The 19,313-nt window shown below is 40.3% G+C and overlaps 2 protein-coding genes across 4 annotated transcripts in view; both read right to left on the bottom strand.

Annotated features, from left to right (window-relative positions):
- LOC308084827 (uncharacterized protein) overlaps positions 1-6,400 on the bottom strand; it is a 6,585-nt gene extending 185 nt beyond the window's left edge. The window contains exons 1-5 of one of the 3 annotated variants that reach the window (XM_080427752.1): positions 6,159-6,400; positions 5,673-5,797; positions 2,334-2,645; positions 1,630-1,752; positions 1-1,041 (exon numbers count right to left, since the gene is read on the bottom strand). The exon at positions 1-1,041 is cut by the window's left edge and continues 185 nt beyond it. In XM_080427752.1, the coding sequence (XP_080283878.1) occupies positions 986-1,041; positions 1,630-1,752; positions 2,334-2,645; positions 5,673-5,766 (585 nt within the window). In that variant the 5' untranslated portion in view covers positions 5,767-5,797; positions 6,159-6,400 and the 3' untranslated portion in view covers positions 1-985. Of the gene's footprint in view, positions 1,042-1,629; positions 1,753-2,333; positions 2,694-5,672; positions 5,798-6,158 lie in introns of all 3 variants that reach the window. The other 2 variants (XM_080427751.1, XM_080427750.1) reach the window with 2 other exon arrangements.
- A 1,744-nt stretch (positions 6,401-8,144) lies between these two features.
- On the bottom strand, positions 8,145-13,851 carry LOC308083128 (uncharacterized protein). Its single transcript, XM_080425282.1, has 5 exons — positions 13,606-13,851; positions 13,128-13,243; positions 10,884-11,195; positions 10,184-10,303; positions 8,145-9,657 (listed from the first exon to the last, which is right to left on the bottom strand). The coding sequence occupies exons 2-5, from the start codon at positions 13,210-13,212 to the stop codon at positions 9,599-9,601; spliced, it is 576 nt and encodes a 191-aa protein (XP_080281408.1). The 5' UTR covers positions 13,213-13,243; positions 13,606-13,851; the 3' UTR covers positions 8,145-9,598.
- Positions 13,852-19,313: the final 5,462 nt, after the last annotated feature.

The raw sequence follows: 19,313 nt of genomic DNA, 5'->3' as shown, positions 1-19,313 counted from the left end.
TAATGTGGCCTTACCTGAGCTGTAGTTTGTCAACATTGAATATTGTGTAAGTTCCAATTAACAGAATTAATTGAACAAAAAACTTTATGCCCAAACATCCCTTCTATTTGAAACTACAGTCTAACTATCTTACACACGTGAACATCTTCAATTTAGGTAACTATCAATTCTTCATGGAATTCAGAACATAATTACAGACAATGCTGTTTTTGAATGAGTTTAGGCCTATAGAGGGATCTGAGTCTGACGGATCCAGACTCAGATGAAAGATAAAATCACCAAAGTGGGGAAGGTAGGTATAGGATTAAAAAACAAATTTAACAGTATGTTCCTTTTCAGTGTACAGTTTTAAGCATTCGATCACAGTGCAAGGTCAGTATGTTCCAGCCAAGGATAGCAAGCTTGAAGAAGTAGCGCACTTTATTAACATTTCCTGCCCACAGTTTCTGCACTTCATACTGTGGGCCCTCATTCCTATTTTATGATCCATCGTACTATAGTGGTGTGCACCAGAAACAGCAGATCTACACGCTCACGGCAACACAACCCGGATGCAACGTGCTGTGAGCTTGTACTGTAGATAAGCTATTTTAATGCATGCGACAACATTGTACGATGGAGTATAAATCAGGCTTCATAGGGCATGAGGCAGATGTTTCCTGTAGTCTCAGCCTCAGGCAGAAATGTTAAAATGCCACCCACAGGCCTTGGTTCAGATTATACATCGAGTCAAAAACAAATTAGGAAGGAGATCGTTTCATAATGTAACACATTGAACATTTTTGAGCATCAGATGTTTGTCATATCCAAGCTATTATTCAATAAATGAGATACATTTGCATTGCTCTGCCATGCTGTTTGTTTTTAATCCAGAGATTGAATCGCTCTTATGCAGAGCGACATACAAAGTGCAATAAGTGTCCATATGATACCGTAGGCTATAAGCATTATACTCATCCTATCACATCCTGCTGAGCCTGTTTCTCTAATCCTTTGAGACGATTGTAACTTCATCATCATCCCCTTCAGATTCACTTCCTGCTGCAGGCACAAACAGTTTATACATCAGTATATGTTCAATCTCTACCCAACACACACACACGCAGGCACACACACACACACACACACACACACACACACACACACACACACACACACACACACACACACACACACACACACACACACACACACACACACACACACACACACTTCATAAGACATCTTTCATAAGACATCTCATACTGCAGTGGTTCCCAATCTTTTTAGCTCGAGACCCAAAAGAGAAAATGCATTTCTTCTTGAGACCCAAACTAGTGAAAATAGACGATCTACAAGCTCACAACGTGTCGCATTGTGACACATTGTGAGCTTGTAGATCTGCTAATTAGAATAATTAGAAAATTGTAGGAAACGAAAAAAAGGGATATTTACTTGTGACCCATAAAAATGGTTCTGTGACCCACAAATGGGTTCCGACCCATTGTTTGGAAAACAGTGTCATAGAGGGTTGTTGGCATTATCTCTCTTTGTACTCAAAATAACACATTTTAACAAGACTTTTGGAGGAGTCAGTACAACTTTAACTTTATCCCATATGGCACTGCTTCATGTTGAAGCGCAACTTACCGAACAATCTTTGCAACGTCTCAGATCTCTGAACCATCAGGTAGGCCAAGTAGAAGACCAGCAAGATACCAAAGAATCCTCCGATCACACAGCCAATGAGGGTGGCGTAGTTACGTCCACTCTCTAGGGAAAGGAGTGGGGGGTTATGGGTAAGGAAGCAGGAGAGAGGGGGATGAACAGTGAGATAGTGACCATGTACATGTGTGGTGTGTGTATACGTCCCATGTGTCAGCTTTTCTTGTTGTTTTGTTCCACTAAATAGTAGGTATCATTCCTCCACATTCACTGACTCTAGCCAGTAAGTAATGTCTTTCAAGTAGAATGGTTTCAACTTCTGCTTTACATAAAAGTAGGAGCTTAGGTGGAGATGATGGCCATCCACTCCCTCTGCCTGGCTGCTTACTGCTAGTTTCTGATGAGTGCTTAAAGAGAGAGGATCTATGAAGGAATTATTCATGTACTTAAATACTAATAATACTTAAATACACTGTAAAATCTGGAGTATTAAATGTAAAAGTGTATCATCCATTTGTACACTTTACACTCTGTGGATCTCACTGTGAAGTATTCTATTCATTTTGTTTAATGACTCATTTGATCTTCCTCAAGATGTCCAGCATGCTTCTGGTCAACAGAAGACATCTTATAGAATTTCGTTACAATACGTTTCAATTGGAAAACGAGGACACAGAAGAGGTATTCACCATAAACACGTAGGAAGGCAGCAGGTGCGTCGGGGTGACCTGGCTGCTGACACACAACCCATGTGGAGTTGTCAGAGTAAGATGTTCCAGTGATGGTCCACAGGGCCAGCAGCTCCCCATTGACCTCCTTACAACTAGCGTGGAGAGCCTGGGGGATGTCATCTATGTCCCCTCCAGGGCAGGTGAGGCTGTGGTTTCCATGGCCGCCATAGAGGGTGAGCGTGAGGTTGGATGGGACCGGGGACACTCCACAGCGGAACTTTGCAGGGTCCCCTGCCGCCACGGTAAGGTTACCTGGGAGGGTGCTGTACCCTGTTGAAGAAGGGTTGATTCTAGTGGATGTGTTGGTGGTGTTTTGGCCTGGGTAATTTATACATTGTTAATAGTGGAGGATGTGGTTTGTTGAGAGAGTGAGGATATAGTGTAAGAGTGTGTGGGGGTGGGGGGCAGAGGAGAGAGAGAAGCATCAATACATGAAATAACAGTGCACATAGTACAGTATATTAAAATGGCTGCAATTTCATATTGAATTCTCTCCTGGATTGTCTGAGTGGAAAGATAAGAGGGGTACTTTGATCATTTTCATCATGGATAGCAGGGGAATTACAGTAGCTCCCTTTCTCTTACCCAAAATATAGTTTAAAAAGAGGATAAATCTCACAATTGGTGTAATTAAAGGAGATGTCATTTAACCTTCATTTTACTTGTAGATGGAAAAAACAACAATTTGAGTGCAAGCTTTACTTTACAAGGACAGGTTATAAGTATGTTTTCATTCTTTTGGTAATGGACCATGTAGAAAGTGAGGACCATGCTACACAATACCCTAAAATTCTTGGTTTGTCCTGTTCTTCCCGTTTCTTCAGGAAACACTACCCTGACCCTTGGCCTTGCCTACTTGGTGTCAATTATTTGTACGAGCTCTTGTTTTATTGGATCTTGTTTATTTGATACACTTATTGGTTTTTAGCTCTTGCTCATTTGATTTTCCTATTTGTCTCATCTATCAGAAAGTAGCTGATATATTGTATTGCACTTTTACCGTAGCGCTAGGTATACTCTTAGTTGCTTGTTTTAGAAGAGAATGCACTTAAGACTTCTGGTGATTAGTAGTTTTCCTGCCAACCTATGTTGAATGCACTTACTGTAAGTCACTTTGGATAAAAGCGTCTGCTAAATGACTGTAATGTAATGTATACAAAATTTGTAAAAGCTAATTTTTGTAATAACTTTCTATTCTTAACACATTTATAGATTTATTTAAGTAACCAATTTGATGGTTGCTTTAATTTGTTTTGTGTAATTGCAGTATATTATATTTTTACAGCAATGTATGCACATCCTATAATACAATCCGCAAGTTTGCCCATGCGCGAAGTGTGATTTGTTTGTAAGTTTGTCAAAAGTTTGTCAAAAATGCACACTGCGCATGCGTATGCGTGGACGCACTGTCTCTGTGCCGTTCAGGACCATTTACGAGGGATCATCTTTCACCGTGCGGGAGCACCTTCGTTGCCACATCCGTGAAACGGGCAAGAAACAAGCGCTGCCGTGGTCTATGCAAACTAGCCCCAAAAGGGTCTACAGGCTATGGGGCAGAGACGCTATGTGCCACACACCGTATCTTAGCAACGAAAGCGCTACCTCTCATTGGTCGTGTCATGCTGAGGGCAGTTTCCAGATAGCAGCAGCATCCAATACTCGCTCAGACACACAGCTCCCTGCCGACATCACAGACGCAGTAACGGCAGGGCTCCGTGATAGTTGGGCGAGGTAAGCTGGACAGCACAATCACTGTCATTTCTCTAATAAATCGCCCTGTCATTCCTATTGTCAAGACTTTTAGGTCACTGCAGCCTGCTACTAATGTAACGAATGTTTATGTCCACTACTGTGATAGCGTTCGTTGTATTTGAATGATTAGTGGCCAGGGGTGCTTAACATGAGCCGTTAGCTAACGCTAACGCACTTTTACCGTAGCATGTAGCTAACGCTAACGTGGTTGTCGTGGCTGACGCACTCATCGTACACACACAGCATTAGCTGCTAACGTGGCCTGCAACTTGGATTCTGTTGCTGCTGGTTGTTAATGCAGCCTGCTAATAGTGTCTAAAGCATGTATGTGAATGTTTATGTCCATTACTGTGTTGCCGTTAGTTGGGTTACATGACTATTTGCCAAGCACTGCCTATAATGAGCCGTTAGCGTGTAGCTAAGCTAACGAACGAGTGGCGTTAGCATGCGGCTAATGCTAACGCTGTTGTCATGACTGAAACGGCTATGTTACACATCCTACCAACAACCTGTATGAACGTTAGTCTGGTAAATGTCATCAATGCTACCTAATTAGCCCGTTAAAGCAGGGGTCTTCAACAGGGGGTCCGGGACCCCTAGGGGGTCCTCAGAGTTGCTACAGGGGGTCCGCCAAATCTCTGTGTGATAGGATCATTGTTCTTTACATTAACCACTTGAACCCTATAGCATCCCTATTCTAAGGACAACTTTAGCCGAAAATAGCCGATCTGCAAGCTCACAACGCCTCGCAGGGCGAGGCGTTGTGAGCTTGTAGATCTGCTATTTTCGGCAAAGAGGGAAAAAAGAGCAGACCAAGTACAGAGTGAAAGTTTACTAAGTATTGATGGTTTAAGTCGTTAAATGTCAGAAAATACACATTAATATGAATCCAACATCTATGAAAAGCTTTAATCTGCAACACAATTTTATATATAGTGGGGGTCCCTGCTTCATCTCTCTCTCAGTTAGGGGGTTGGCCTGAAAAGGTTGAAGACCCCTGCGTTAAAGAGTTTCATTTTAGTGTATTTTGTGGGTTTTTGGGACACAATGTAACGGCAGCAACGCATTGCTGCACCATCACAGGGCATCATGGGAAATGTAGTCATTTCTGCTAATTTCGGTTCTACTGTGTTAAAGGGATATTTCACTTTCAAAAAAACTGTCTGGTGAATGTTGTGTGTGGTGCTGATGTTTGTTGTGTGAAGCTTAATGTCAGAGTGTTTGTGTTGGAGCTCCTCAGTGCGGCTGCAGAGTTCATGTGCAACACCTTGCACTAGAAGTGGGGGCCAAGTGGGGCCAAGGGGGCCAAGTGGGGGCCAAGTGGGCGCTGCGTGGGCACTAGACGTTCGGCCCGCGTAGCGGGCCGAACTTCTAGTACAGTACATTTAAAAACATTAAAAACACAGTAAAGTCCTCAGTGTTCATTTAACTCTGCTAGTGTACACATGTAACCAAATGGATCCGTAAGGGTTACATTTGTACACTATCAAGAGTTACAAATGGAGGACTTTCCTGTGTAGGTTTTTGTGTAGATTTGTGTCTTACCTGAGGTGTGTAATGGAAGTGGAAGCAGAGCCATCAGCAACATACACAGAGCTGAACACCTGTTTGTCACCCTTCCTCTCCTTGTCTTCTCCATGTTCTCTCCTGTCTTATTCCATAGGTTTCCTCTACAGTTTGATAACGTTTGGTGAATAAAACTTTACTTAAACTTGGCATAATAATATGCTATCGGTGCTGTAATTACAGCCTCTCATTATGTTGTAAATTAACTGAATGTTATTTTATCATTTGAGTCTTATACATTTTCAATATCAATATCATGCTGCCATTTGTCAATTTAAACATATTTCTGACTAACAAGAAAAACAAATTAAAATTTATTTTCTTTAAAATGTAAATCTAAAACTGTGATCCTTTAAAATATTATAACTTTTTAGGCATTGTTCACACAATCTCTTTTCAAATAAAACTTCAAAAATGTAGATGATATCCTTAAGCCCTGATGCAAAAATGGGCATGTAAACTGACCACAATGTGAATGGAATTCCTCTGCTGGTCCCAGAAAATGTCCTGTTTCCTGGTTGATGGTGACACTTCAAAAACGAACCTAATCTGTAATGTACAATACTTGTCACATTTAAGAACCTCTCCAAACTTAATATAATGTATACCTTCTTACTATCTACACACGTACAGATAATATAGTCCCTCTGTGTGTGTCTCTCTTTCTAACCCTCTAAATGGAAAGGAGATCAACAAACAAATCAAGGAACTTCCCAGTCAACTGATTTGAAAGTAAGATTTCACTGAAGGAAAATCTTTTTAAACAGGTTGAGCTGGCCTAACCTGAGCCAATAATAACTCTGAAAGAGTTGACAGCCAACCACAGTGCTATGTCTCTAATAGGAGAGACATGAGGAGGATACTGTAATTCACACCTTTTGGTGGCATAGCAGTAGAATGAATTCAACCCCATGTTTGTGCCGAATCTGGGTTGAACGAGATCAGTGGAGCTCCCTCTGGTGTTGTCTTTCATGTTATTGAAGTACTTTGACAGGTACATGGGTATCCCTGTTCTCTTGAGTATCTCGAAGACTAGGACCATTGCAAGTTGCTTTACTCTGTCCTTTACCCTGAGCCATCCCACCCTTGCATAATGAGCAGGGGTTAGGTGAGTTCTAGATGTGAGGCCTAGTAGTACCCTGACCAGTTTGTTTTGAGAGGTCTGAAGCTTTGTTTTTAATGCCTTTGTGGTGCTAGATTACCATGAGGTGCATGCACAGTCAAAATGATATTGGATGAGTGCTTCAGCTAGTGTCCTCAGTGTATTCCTACTGACCAAGGAGGAGATCCTGCTCAAACAGCTTGAGCACACACACGCACACACACACACACACACACACACACACACACACACACACACACACACACACACACACACACACACACACACACAGTGTAGCGACCTCTCCTGTAAATATAAGCTACACATACAGTAGCTCTGTGAATCTGCATTACAGACATTTTCAACAAACCTTCATTTAGGTTTTTTTTGCTTTTCTTTGCACAAGCAAATATTATGTGCAAGGCCAACAGAAAATTACACTTATAGAGGTCTAAAAGTAAAAGACAAGCAAACAAGCAAAGATTAACAAAATAAATCAGTTGTTTGAGGAAGGGGATTTATTCATTGTTAAAGTTTTGTAATATATTGTTGTAAGAATGTATGTTATGTTTTGCATAGTAGTGTATATTTGTCACATAGGCCCTATTTGTCTGTACAAATTAAAGGTAGTGTAAGTGATTTGCAAAGTTTCAAATAATTGCAAAATGGGTCTATGTTCTGATAGTGCTCGTTACTATAGAGTGTCCTGTCCATATAAAGAGTCTCCATGTCTCTCCAGCTCTTTATAAAACAGAAAATGTATTTTGTAGTTTTTTGTTTTTTTTTTGTAGTTTCATTTCCAATTTTATCCAACCAGGACAGAGAACTCAATCAGGATACAGATTAAACAAGTGAAATTGGAAGTGATGACACTAAGAAATGAGCATGCAAAATTGGAACTGAAAACTATACAAATTAAGCTTAAAAATGGGTACTTTCTCCTGATTGGCTGAGATTTTGACACCTACCGAAAAATGTATTTTCTGTTTATTAAAGAGCTGGAGAGACGGGGAGACTCCTGTTACTGAACAAACACTGTATAGCAATGATTACTATCAGAATATAGTATTTTAACATTTAAAAAAAATACTTTTTGTTTTAACCAAAAAATATCACTTACCCTACCTTTAAGGACCACAATGGGTTTAAAATAACTCTTAGCAGACCTTGTATTGAACTGTACTTTCCTGTGTTTTTTTTGCAAACTGCTAATAAAGTATTCAATCAATCAAAGTAATGCATTAGGACATTAATTTACATTGCTTAAGCCGGGTTTCAGTTAATTAAATAGAAACTGGATTGACCTGTCTTGTTGAAAACTAAATTAAGCTCTATCAGTCATATTAAAAACAAGTCATATATAAAAAAGAAAACATTAAATAATGGTGGTTTAATAACTCTTGATTTTTGATTCTCTCGATACCGTACTATTTTACAAATACATGCTGCCCTCTAGTGGCCAAACAAGTGAACTGCTGTCTGCTTTTATGAGCACTGCAAGTAGGGTTCTGGCAATACAGACACCTTTCTTACCCCCTAAAATCTGTTAATTTGTGTGGATTCGGGGGGTTTCCTTTGGTCTTTACGAACATCTCCTATACAGACCATATAATCATTACAAAGCTTAACATTGAGTCCATTCTTGACGGCTTTTAAATTGTTTATTTGTGTAGAACTGCAAATTTTTCAACACAAGTATATGCATGCAATAGTCTACAGAATAGCCAGTCTTGCGAAAACTCTTGTTCTCTCGCAAAAACTCTTGTTCTCTCAATTTCCAGTAATGCAAGTATACTGTTCTTCATTACAAATGGGACCTCTAAGATTTCCTTGAGATGTGGCCTTACCTGAGCTGTAGTTTGTCAACATCCAATATTGTGTAAGTTCCAATTAACAGAATGAATTGAATGTTATGCCCAAACATCCCTTCTATTTGAAACTACAGTCTAACTATCTTACATACATGAAAATCTTCAATTTAGGTAACTATCAATTCTTCATGGAATTCAGAACATAGTTACAAACAATGCAGTTTTTTAGGCCTATAGAGGGATCTGAGTCTGACGGATCCATACTCAGATGAAAGATTAAATCACCAAAGTGGGGAAGGCAGGAATAGGATTAAAAAACAAATTATATAGTATGTTCCTTTTCAGTGTACAGTTTTAAAGCATTCGATCACAGTGCAAGGTCAGTATGTTCCAGCCAAGGATAGCAAGTTTGAAGAAGTAGTGAACTTTATTAATATTTCCTGCCCACAGTTTCTGCACTTCATACTGTGGGCCCTCATTCCTATTTTATGATCCATCGTACTACAGTGTTGTGCACCAGAAGATCTACACGCTCACAACGCAACCCGGATGCAACGTGTTGTGAGCTTGTACTGTAGATAAGCTATTTTAATGCATGTGACAACATTGTACGATGAAGTATAAATCAGGCTTCATAGGGCATGAGGCAGATGTTTCCTGTACTTTCCTGTACTGTCTCAGCCTCAGGCAGAAATATTGAAATGCCACCCACAGGCCTTGGTTCAGATTACACATTGAGTCAAAAACTAATTAGGAAGGAGATCGTTTCATAATGTAACACATTGAACATTTTTGAGCATCAGATGTTTGTCATATCCAAGCTATTATTTGATAAATGAGATACATTTGCATTTCTCTGCCATTCTGTCTGTTTTTAATCCAGAGATTGAATCGCTCTTATGCAGAGCGACATACAAAGTGCAATAAGTGTCCATATGATACCGTAGGCTATAAGCATTATACTCCTATCACATCCTGCTGAGTCTGTTTCTCTAATCCTGTGAGACGATTGTAACTCCATCATCATCATCCTCTTCAGATTCACTTCCTGCTGCAGGCACAAACAGTTTATACATCAGTATATGTTCAATCTCTACCCAACACACACACACACACACACACACACACACGCACACACACGCAGGCACGCACACACACACTTCATAAGACATCTTTCATAAGACATCTCATACTGCAGTGGTTCCCAATCTTTTTAGCTCGAGACCGAAAAGAGAAAATGTATATTTCTTCTCGGGACCCAAACTAGTGAAAATAGCCGATCTACAAGCTCACAATGTCGCATTGTGACACATTGTGAGCTTGTAGATCTGCTAATTAGAATAATTAGAAAATTGTAGTAAACGAAAAAAAGGGATATTTACTCGTGATCCATAAAAATGGTTCTGTGACCCACAAATGGGTCCCGACCCATTGTTTGGGAAACTGTGTGATAGAGGGTTGTTGGCATTTTCTCTCTAGGTACTCAAAACAATTCATTTTAACTAGACTTTTGGAGGAGTCAGTACAACTTTAACTTTATCCCATACGGCACTGCTTCATGTTGAAGCGCAACTTACCGAACAATCTTTGCAACGTCTCAGATCTCTGAATGATCAGGTAGGCCAAGTAGAAGACCAGCAAGGTACCAAAGAATCCTCCGATCACACAGCCAATGAGGGTGGCGTGGTTATTTCTCTCTAGGGAAAGGAGTGGGGGGTTATGCGTAAGGAAGCAGGAGAGAGGGGGATGAACAGTGAGATAGTGACCATGTACATGTGTGGTGTGTGTATACGTCCCATGCATGTGTCAGCTTTTCTTGTTTTGTTCCACTAAATAGTAGGTATCATTCCTCCACATTCACTGACTCTAGCCAGTAAGTAATGTCTTTCAAGTAGAATGGTTTCAACTTATGCTTTACATAAAAGTAGGAGCTTAGGTGAAGAAAAATGTGTGAAGGCCATCCACTCCCTCTGCCTGGCTGCTTACTGCTAGTTTCTGATGAGTGCTTAAAGAGAGAGGATCTATGAAGGAATTATTCATGTACTTAAATACTAATAATACTTAAATACACTGTAAAATCTGGAGTATTAAATTTAAAATTGTATCACACTTTACACTCTGTGGATCTCACTGTGAAGTATTCTATTCATTTTGTTTAATGACTCATTTGATCTTCCTCAAGATGTCCAGCATGCTTCTGGTCAACAGAAGACATCTTATAGAATTTCGTTACAATACGTTTCAATTGGAAAACGAGGACACAGAAGAAGTATTCACCATAAACACGTAGGAAGGCAGTAGGTGCGTCAGGGTGACCTGGCTGCTGACACACAACCCATGTGGAGCTGTCAGAGTAAGATGTTCCAGTGATGGTCCACAGGGCCAGCAGCTCCCCATTGACCTCCTTACAACTAGCGTGGAGAGCCTGGGGGATGTCATCTATGTCCCCTCCAGGGCAGGTGAGGCTGTGGTTTCCATGGCTGCCATAGAGGGTGAGCGTGAGGTTGGATGGGACCGGGGACACTCCACAGCGGAACTTTGCAGGGTCCCCTGCCGCCACGGTAAGGTTACCTGGGAGGGTGCTGTACCCTGTTGAAGAAGGGTTGATATTAGTGGATGTGTTGGTTTGATTGATTGATTGATGTACTTTATTTAGTAAGACATGAGAACATCAGTACATGGAAGTACAAATTCACAATACAAGGTCTACTAAACTGGGAGTTTCATTAAGCACTAAGCTTGTTTAAGATGAGATCCCCATGCACACAAATCATGATGACATATAAGAGACAGACAGATATACACACTACCATACAGAAAGTCATACAATCAGCTTACAGGTTACTGGTATGAAAAGTGAAAAAAATGTACAAAAGAAGAAAAAGAAAGGGGGGGGGGGGGGGTAGGGGGGTAGGTTAAGACTTAGACAGGGGCCATTTTCGAATTGCAGCCTCCTGAAGGTGTATCTTTAGGGCAGTTTTGAAAGTGAGTAGGGTTTTACACTCCTTTACTCCTTTTGGTAGGGCATTCCACATTTTTGATGAATAGCATGAGAACGAGTTCATTCCCTTTGTTGAGCCAAATCTGGGTTGCACATGATTTGTGGAGCTGCCTCTGGTGTTATGATCGTGGACTTCATTAACATTTAGGAAGTATTTAGACAAATACAGGGGGATCCCAATGTTGTGGTGTATCTTGAAGACCAGGCCCATAGCAAGTTGCTGTACTCTGTCCTCAACCCTAAGCCATCCAATCCTAGCAAAATGAGCAGGGGTTAGATGGGTTTTGTAATTGAGGCCAAGAAGTAGCCTTACTAATTTGTTTTGGGATGTTTGGAGCCTTGTTTTTAAGGCCTTGGAGGTGTTGTGATACCGGTGGTGTTTTGGGCTGGGTAATTTATACATTGTTAATAGTGGAGGATGTGGTTTGTTAAGAGAGTGAGGATATAGTGTAGGAGTGTGTGGGGGGGGGGTGGGAGGTAGAGGAGAGAGAGAAGCATCAATACATGAAATAACAGTGCACATAGTACAGTATATTAAAATTGATGCAATTTCATATAGAATTCTCTCCTGGATTGTCTGAGTGGAAAGATAAGAGGGGTACTTTGATCATTTTCATCATGGATAGCAGGAGAATTACAGTAGCTCCCTTTCTCTTACCCAAAATATAGTTGAAAAAGAGGGTAAATCTCACAATTCATGTAATTAAGGCAGATGTCATTTAACCTTCATTTTACTTGTAGATGGAAAAAAACAACAATTTGAGTGCAAGCTTTACTTTACAAGGACAGGTTATAAGTATGTTTTCATTATTTTGGTAATGGACCATGTAGAAAGTGAGGACCATGCTACACAATACCTAAAATGTTTCTATTCTTGGTTTGTCCTGTTCTTCCCGTTTCTTCAGGAAACACTACCCTGACCATTGGCCTTGCCTACTTGTTGTCAATTATTTGTACAAGCTCTTGTTTTATTGGATCTTGTTTATTTGATACACTTATTGGTTTTTAGCTCTTGCTCATTTGATTTTCCTATTTGTCTCATCTGTTTAAGAAAGTAGCTAGCTGATATATTGCACTTTTACCGTAGCGCTAGGTATACTCTTAGTTGCTTGTTTTAGAAGAGAATGCACTTAAGACTTCTGGTGATTAGTAGTTTTCCTGCCTACCTATGTTGAATGCACTTACCGTAAGTCACTTTGGATAAAAGCGTCTGCTAAATGACTGTAATGTAATGTATTCAAAATGTGTAAAAGCTGATTTTTGTAATAACTTTCTATTCTTAACACATTTATTTAAGTAACCAATTTGATGGTTGCTTTAATTTGTTGTGTGTAATTGCAGTATATTATATTTTTACAGCAATGTATGCACATACAGTACATTAAAAACACAGTAAAGTCCTCAGTGTTCATTTAACTCTGCTAGTGTACACATGTAACCAAATGGATCCGTAAGGGTTACATTTGTACTCTACAAATGGAGGACTTTCCTGTGTAGGTTTGTGTAGATTTGTGTCTTACCTGAGGTGTGTAATGGAAGTGGAAGCAGAGCCATCAGCAACATACACAGAGCTGAACACCTGTTTGTCACCCTCGTCTTCTCCATGTTCTCTCCTGTCCTATTCCATAGGTTTCCTCTACAGTTTGATAACGTTTGGTGAATAAAACTTTACTTAAACTTGGCATAATAATATGCTATCGGTGCTGTAATTACAGCCTGTTATTTTATCATTTGAGTCTTATACATTTTCAATATCAATATCATGCTGCCATTTGTCAATTTAAACATATTTTTGACTAACAAGATTTTTTCTGAAGCAGCTGTGAGTGCTACTGTATATTTTCTTTAAAATGTAAATCTAAAAGTTTGATACAACTGTGATCCTTTAAAATATTATAACTTTTTAGGCATTGTTCACACAATCTCTTTTCAAATAAAACTTAAAAAAGGTAGATGATATCCTTAAGCCCTGATGCAAAAATGGGCATGTAAACTGACCACAATGTGAATGGAATTCCTCTGCTGGTCCCAGAAAATGTCCTGTTTCCTGGTTGATGGTGACACTTCAAAAACGAACCTAATCTGTGGAAAAGTACAATACTTGTCACATTTAAGAACCTCTCCAAACTTAATATAATGTATACGTTCTTACCATCTACACACGTACAGATAATATAGTCCCTCTGTGTGTGTCTCTCTTTCTAACCCTCTAAATGGAAAGGAGATCAACAAACAAATCAAGGAACTTCCCAGTCAACTGATTTGAAAGTAAGATTTCACTGAAGGAAAATATTTTTAAGTAGGTTGAGCTGGCCTAACCTGAGCCAATAATAACTCTGAAAGAGTTGACAGCCAACCACAGTGCTATGTCTCCCCTCCTTCTCTCACTCAGTTTGTTCTCTATTTTCCTTCCGTTTTTCCACTCCCCTTCTCTATGTCCACCATTTGACTATATGATGAGTAGCCTAAAGAAATTTAACTTCCAAAACAGGCTATGCAATGCAAGGCTGAGCCCTAGGGACCACCTTTGTTAACTTTCTGCCGGCTTAATGCAAATATCACTTAGTCGTTAATTCATAAATTGATTGATTTTGAAATATTTGGGAAAATACATTTATCTTAAGAGTTATAGTAAATAGTGGTAATCATGCAAAAAGAGTCCTATAACCTTTGGACTGTTTAGGTCATATTTGAATAACCTTCTGAAAATGATCAGATTCTTGCTTAGACATTACCACTTAAGATAAAGTGAAGTTCAGGTTTTGTGTAATAACTTTTGGTAATGCATCAAACAAAACACGGAGATCCAGAAACAAACATCTCAAACACAAATACAATTATTTCTGCACAATCATTGTTAGGATTTAAAGTTCAAACTGGAGCCACAAACCACCAGGAAACAAAGGTTGAAATTAAATATCCAGTTTATTTAGCCGGATAATGATATAGTGTTGACATTGGGTTTCATGATGATTGCCATGGTTCTAAACAAAGACACAAAGAAACAAAATATAATATCATGCCAGATAAAATATCAAACATAAATATATGGCCTTTAAATCATATTATACATTAAGGTATTGTACATCATCAAAATAATAATTGGCCAAGTATTTACTTCATAATATTAAACACATCTAAATATCCATATAACTCAAGTTCATCAATTCTTAAATATAATCCACATCACTAAGTAAAACACTGGAACTTACATTATACCAGGTTTAACAGACGCATGGCAAACATCAGTACATCAGCAGCACACAGCAAACACAGGCTGGCTGCATGTGTTTGGAAACAAAGGACAAGGGGAGAAAGGGACTCCAGTCCTGCTTTTATAGTGGGAGGAAGTGAGGTCACCACCACAGGTACCACTGAACCCCATTGAGGTGTCTCCTTGTGGAGCGGAGGGAAAATGAACCTTGCAGTTTCTGACAGCCGCCCCCGGATTTGTGCAGCAAATACGTTCATTTGGTTTCTTCAGTGATTTCAGGGAGTGGGATTAATCTGGAAACAGGGCGTATGTATTCTCGGCCTTGAATAATGACTTTAGCACTGCGAACTTTTCGATCTTTTCCAGGGTAGGGTTCAGTTATCCTTCCAATAGGCCATGATGCGCGAGGAAGTTGAGGGTCAACTATCATCACAACCTGACCTGAATTCAAGTTATCCTTGTCAGTCTCCCATTTTTGCCTGGCTTGAAGGTTTGGCAGGTAGAATTTGATAAAGGCTGACCAAAACTGATCAGCCAAGATCTGACTGTGACGCCATCTTCCAAGGAGTTCACTTGAACAATAGATTGCCTGGGGAAGAGAGGAGTCAGTCAAGAGAGGAGTCAGTCCCATCAACAACAAGTTTGGTGTGACAGGGTCAGGGTCAGCAAGGTCATAGGAAATGTATGCGTGGTTTTGAGTGGTTTTGAGTTCAGAATACCTTCCACTTCAATCAGGACTGTGTGTAGGACTGTTTCTGTTGTTGGTTAGTTTCCTAGAACAACACGGAGGGCCATTTTTATCTGTGTGGCTGAGAAAGCTCAAGGAGGGGTTTGCCCTGTGTTAAATCATCAGCTGGATTACTCTTTGAGTCGACATATCTGCTCTTTGTGTCAGTCAGCGTCTGAATCTCAGCTACTCTTGTGCCAACAAATACCTTGTAGCGACATGAGTCCGATGTTAGCCATGATAGGACAGTTGTGGAGTCTGTCCAAAGTGTCACCGACTGTAGTGGGATAGTGAGTTCAGAATTGAGGAGGTTAGCCAGTTGTGCACCTGATAGGGCTGCACACAATTCAAGACGATGATCTTGAACATGTTTTTGAACTGCATAAGTAGCACAGCATGGGCTACACGTTGTTCCAAAGGGCAAAACTTGCCATTCGAAAACAGTGGGTTCCTGGTTCAGCTGCATCCCTCTCCATACAGTATAAAACGCAGTAATGGTTTGTCCTCGTTTAAAAGGCGCACCTGATGGAACATTTAATATCTCCGCAAATGGCAATGGCATGTTGACGGAATCTGAGAAGAACCCCAAGAAGAGAAGGACCCAGTGTTGGGCCAGGCAGAAGACATTTGTACAGATTTTGGCCCATGTATTCAAAGGAACAGTCAAAAACAACTCTGTCCTTGTTGTTGTGTTCAACAATGTGCTGTGGGAAATACCAGGTTTCATATGATTGGTCCACCTGGTCTCTGGGAATCCTTTGAACATAGCCAGAATGCACAAGCTTATCCAGTTCCACCGGTAGTCAGCCACCAATGCAAGCCACGTCATCCCAGCAGCCACAATCTGTTCACTCAACTGTTCAAACCTCCAATTCCATGGATCTGTTCATAGCCTCTGCATATGGGATACCCAGGCCATCACTTCCTGCGTTCAAGAGTGGCAGAGAGAGTGAAAATGCCCTCCTGAAAATGGCTCTAGAAAACCTCCTTGATATTCACCCCATCTTACTGAACAGTATAAATATCAGATCTTATTAGACCATCTTCAGCACCCAGGTGCTAACAAATTGGCCAGATCCAGCATGCATGATGCAAGACCATATTCCACTGCCCTCAGAGCACTTAAAGAGAAATACGGCCAGCCAAGGCTGCTTGTTCAGAGTGAAATCGGAGCAATAATGAATTCCCCCATTATTCCCCCATTATACAGAGATTCGCATTGGTGATGTAGAGGCCTTGGATGATTTTTGGCAGATTTGTGAGGCTGTAATCCATACATATATGGCTATATTTATAATTAGCGTGGTCATGTAAGTGGCTATAGTAGTGGTGGCTAAGTGAACAGTGCAGTATAACACTGAATACTGTGGATGCACATGTGTTGTGTAGGAGTCACAGGCCAGGGGCGACCCAGTAGCCGAGTGATTGGGGTGCATCAGAGCCTTGTATTAGAGAGTTCCGCCAATGAGGGGGCAGAAACAGCGCCGGTCACGTGGTTCATAAACTGGAAATAGTTACAAATGCTCATAGACTCCAGTGCATTCCATAAACTTCCGGTTTAGGGCTTTGTCACTATTCGCCAGTAGAATGCTATGTAGAGGACCTGGCCCGACGAAGTGAACAGAGATGACGCAACTCTCCTAGAATGGCTCTGGGGTGCATATGCCCCATGGGCTCAAATGCCTCCCCGGTTCAATTCCCCACCAGACAGATCATTTGCTGTGTGTTACGCCACAGTCTCATGGACTCCACTACAGGTGCTTTATTGACAAGTATCCTGACTGGCTGCATCACTACCTGCTAAAGAAGATGCTCCTCCCCACGACCTTATAAGGCCCTGGGGCATAAGTTCTTGAAAGATTTTCAGTCACTTTCACCTGCAATAGTGATGCCAACACCAAAACAGTGGTGGAAAAAGTACTCACATTTGTTACTTAGTAAAAGTATCAATACTGCAATAAGTAAAAGTCCGGAATTCAAAATTTACTTGAGTAAAAGTACAAAAGTATTGGTTTACTTAAAGTACCAAAAGTAGAAAGTACTCATTATGCAGAATGTCCCATTTCACAAGTTTTCAAATGTATAAAAGGTAGACTAATTTTTTGAAAATAGCAGATCTACAAGCTCACATGCTTGTAGATGCTTTTTTCAAATGGCTGAAATATATATAGGGCTGAAGTGGTTAATGTATGTTTTGTAATAATAATCAAAATCTAAGTAACTAATAACTAAAGTTTTCAAGTAATTGTAATGGAGTAAAAGTACAATATTTGCCTCTGAGATGTATGTGGAGTAGAAGTAAAAATACTGAAAATTGGAAATACTTATGTACAGTACTTAAGTAAATGTACTTAGTTACTTTCCATCACTGCACCAAAATAAAACCAGAACAATACCATCTGTACAGAGGTAGGACTCATGTCAGTTCAGGGCAGAGTCACACCAGATGCTGGGCCAAGAATGACATCAATAGAGGCTCCATTATGGCTTAAAGTCTAATGTGAGATCAGGTTTGCTGTACTCAGTTTTTCCTAAAGTACAATGATTAAACTTTTTATCAACTACGGTTTACCCTTCAGACCACATTTTTTTGTTTTTGCCATATTACAGCTTTATCATCTCTGCATGCAGGGTGAATGACAACTGCAGTTTGTCAACTGGAAATGTCGAACAGCAGCCTACAATAATAAAGTTTAATGGCCCTGTGTGCATGATCTGCCAACCAATTAATAATTAGTGTAGTTGCCCGAATGGGCAACCAGACTATAGTACTCTACCGACTTTATTATTATTAGTGTGGTTGCCCGAATGGGCAACCAGACTATAGTACTCTACCGACTTTATTAGTGTGGTTGCCCGAATGGGCAACCAGACTATAGCACTCTACCGACTTTCTTTCTAGATAAACTTTTTTCTTACTCGCTACTCCTCCCACAGTTTATTTTTCCCAATTTCGTGCCATATGTCATAATGACCGGCTTCATCGGGAATAGACTGCTTGTACTTTGCTAAGAGATTGATTGCATAGTTTTATTGATATTGATTTATTAGTGCATTAAATTTCCCCATCCACTTTAATGGAAAAGTGAAAAAACTCAAATTCAAGTATTTTTTTCTCAGAAACCGTAAGAGCTAGAGTTACCAGATTTGGAGGGGAGGTTCATAGTTTATTGCCAAATTATTGAAAGAAATATTACACCATTCGGCCTCATGGTGGCGCTATAACAGCCCACTTTACCTTTTGGCCTATAACTCTTGAACCGTAGGTCGTAGAATAAAAAAATCTTTGGGTCATGACGCAGCTCCCCATATAGGCCACGCCCATTTCCGTCTGGATAGATTTTCCGCCATTTAGAATTTTCTTCAAAACACACTTTTAGCTCCTCCTACAGATTTTGTCCAAATCTCACAAATGTCGGTACACATGATCTATGGACCCATGCGATAAACAATTCGGAATTTTGATAGTCTATACCGTTCGGCCGTAATTGGATTCCAAAGTTAGCGGGAGGGGCCCGTTTTACCAAAAATGCCTAAAAATGCGAACAAAACGTCCAGTCAATCCCAAATTTGAATCACGTCGAGGATGGTTTACTCAACAAATCCCCAAAAGCATTTCCACTTTGACCCATAGGGGGCGCCACAAATGCGCAAAATGTAACCGTTTGACACAAAAACATGATTTTTGGGGGGATCAGTTCTCTCAAAAAGAAAAGCAAGTGATCTCAGGAGTGACATGACGATGTCATCGGCCCGCTACATTTG

Source organism: Gymnoscopelus braueri (genome assembly GCF_963280865.1).
Source record: "Gymnoscopelus braueri genome assembly, chromosome: 4".
Taxonomy (NCBI): Eukaryota; Metazoa; Chordata; class Actinopteri; order Myctophiformes; family Myctophidae; genus Gymnoscopelus; species Gymnoscopelus braueri.
This window is presented reverse-complemented; position numbering and strand designations above follow the sequence as displayed.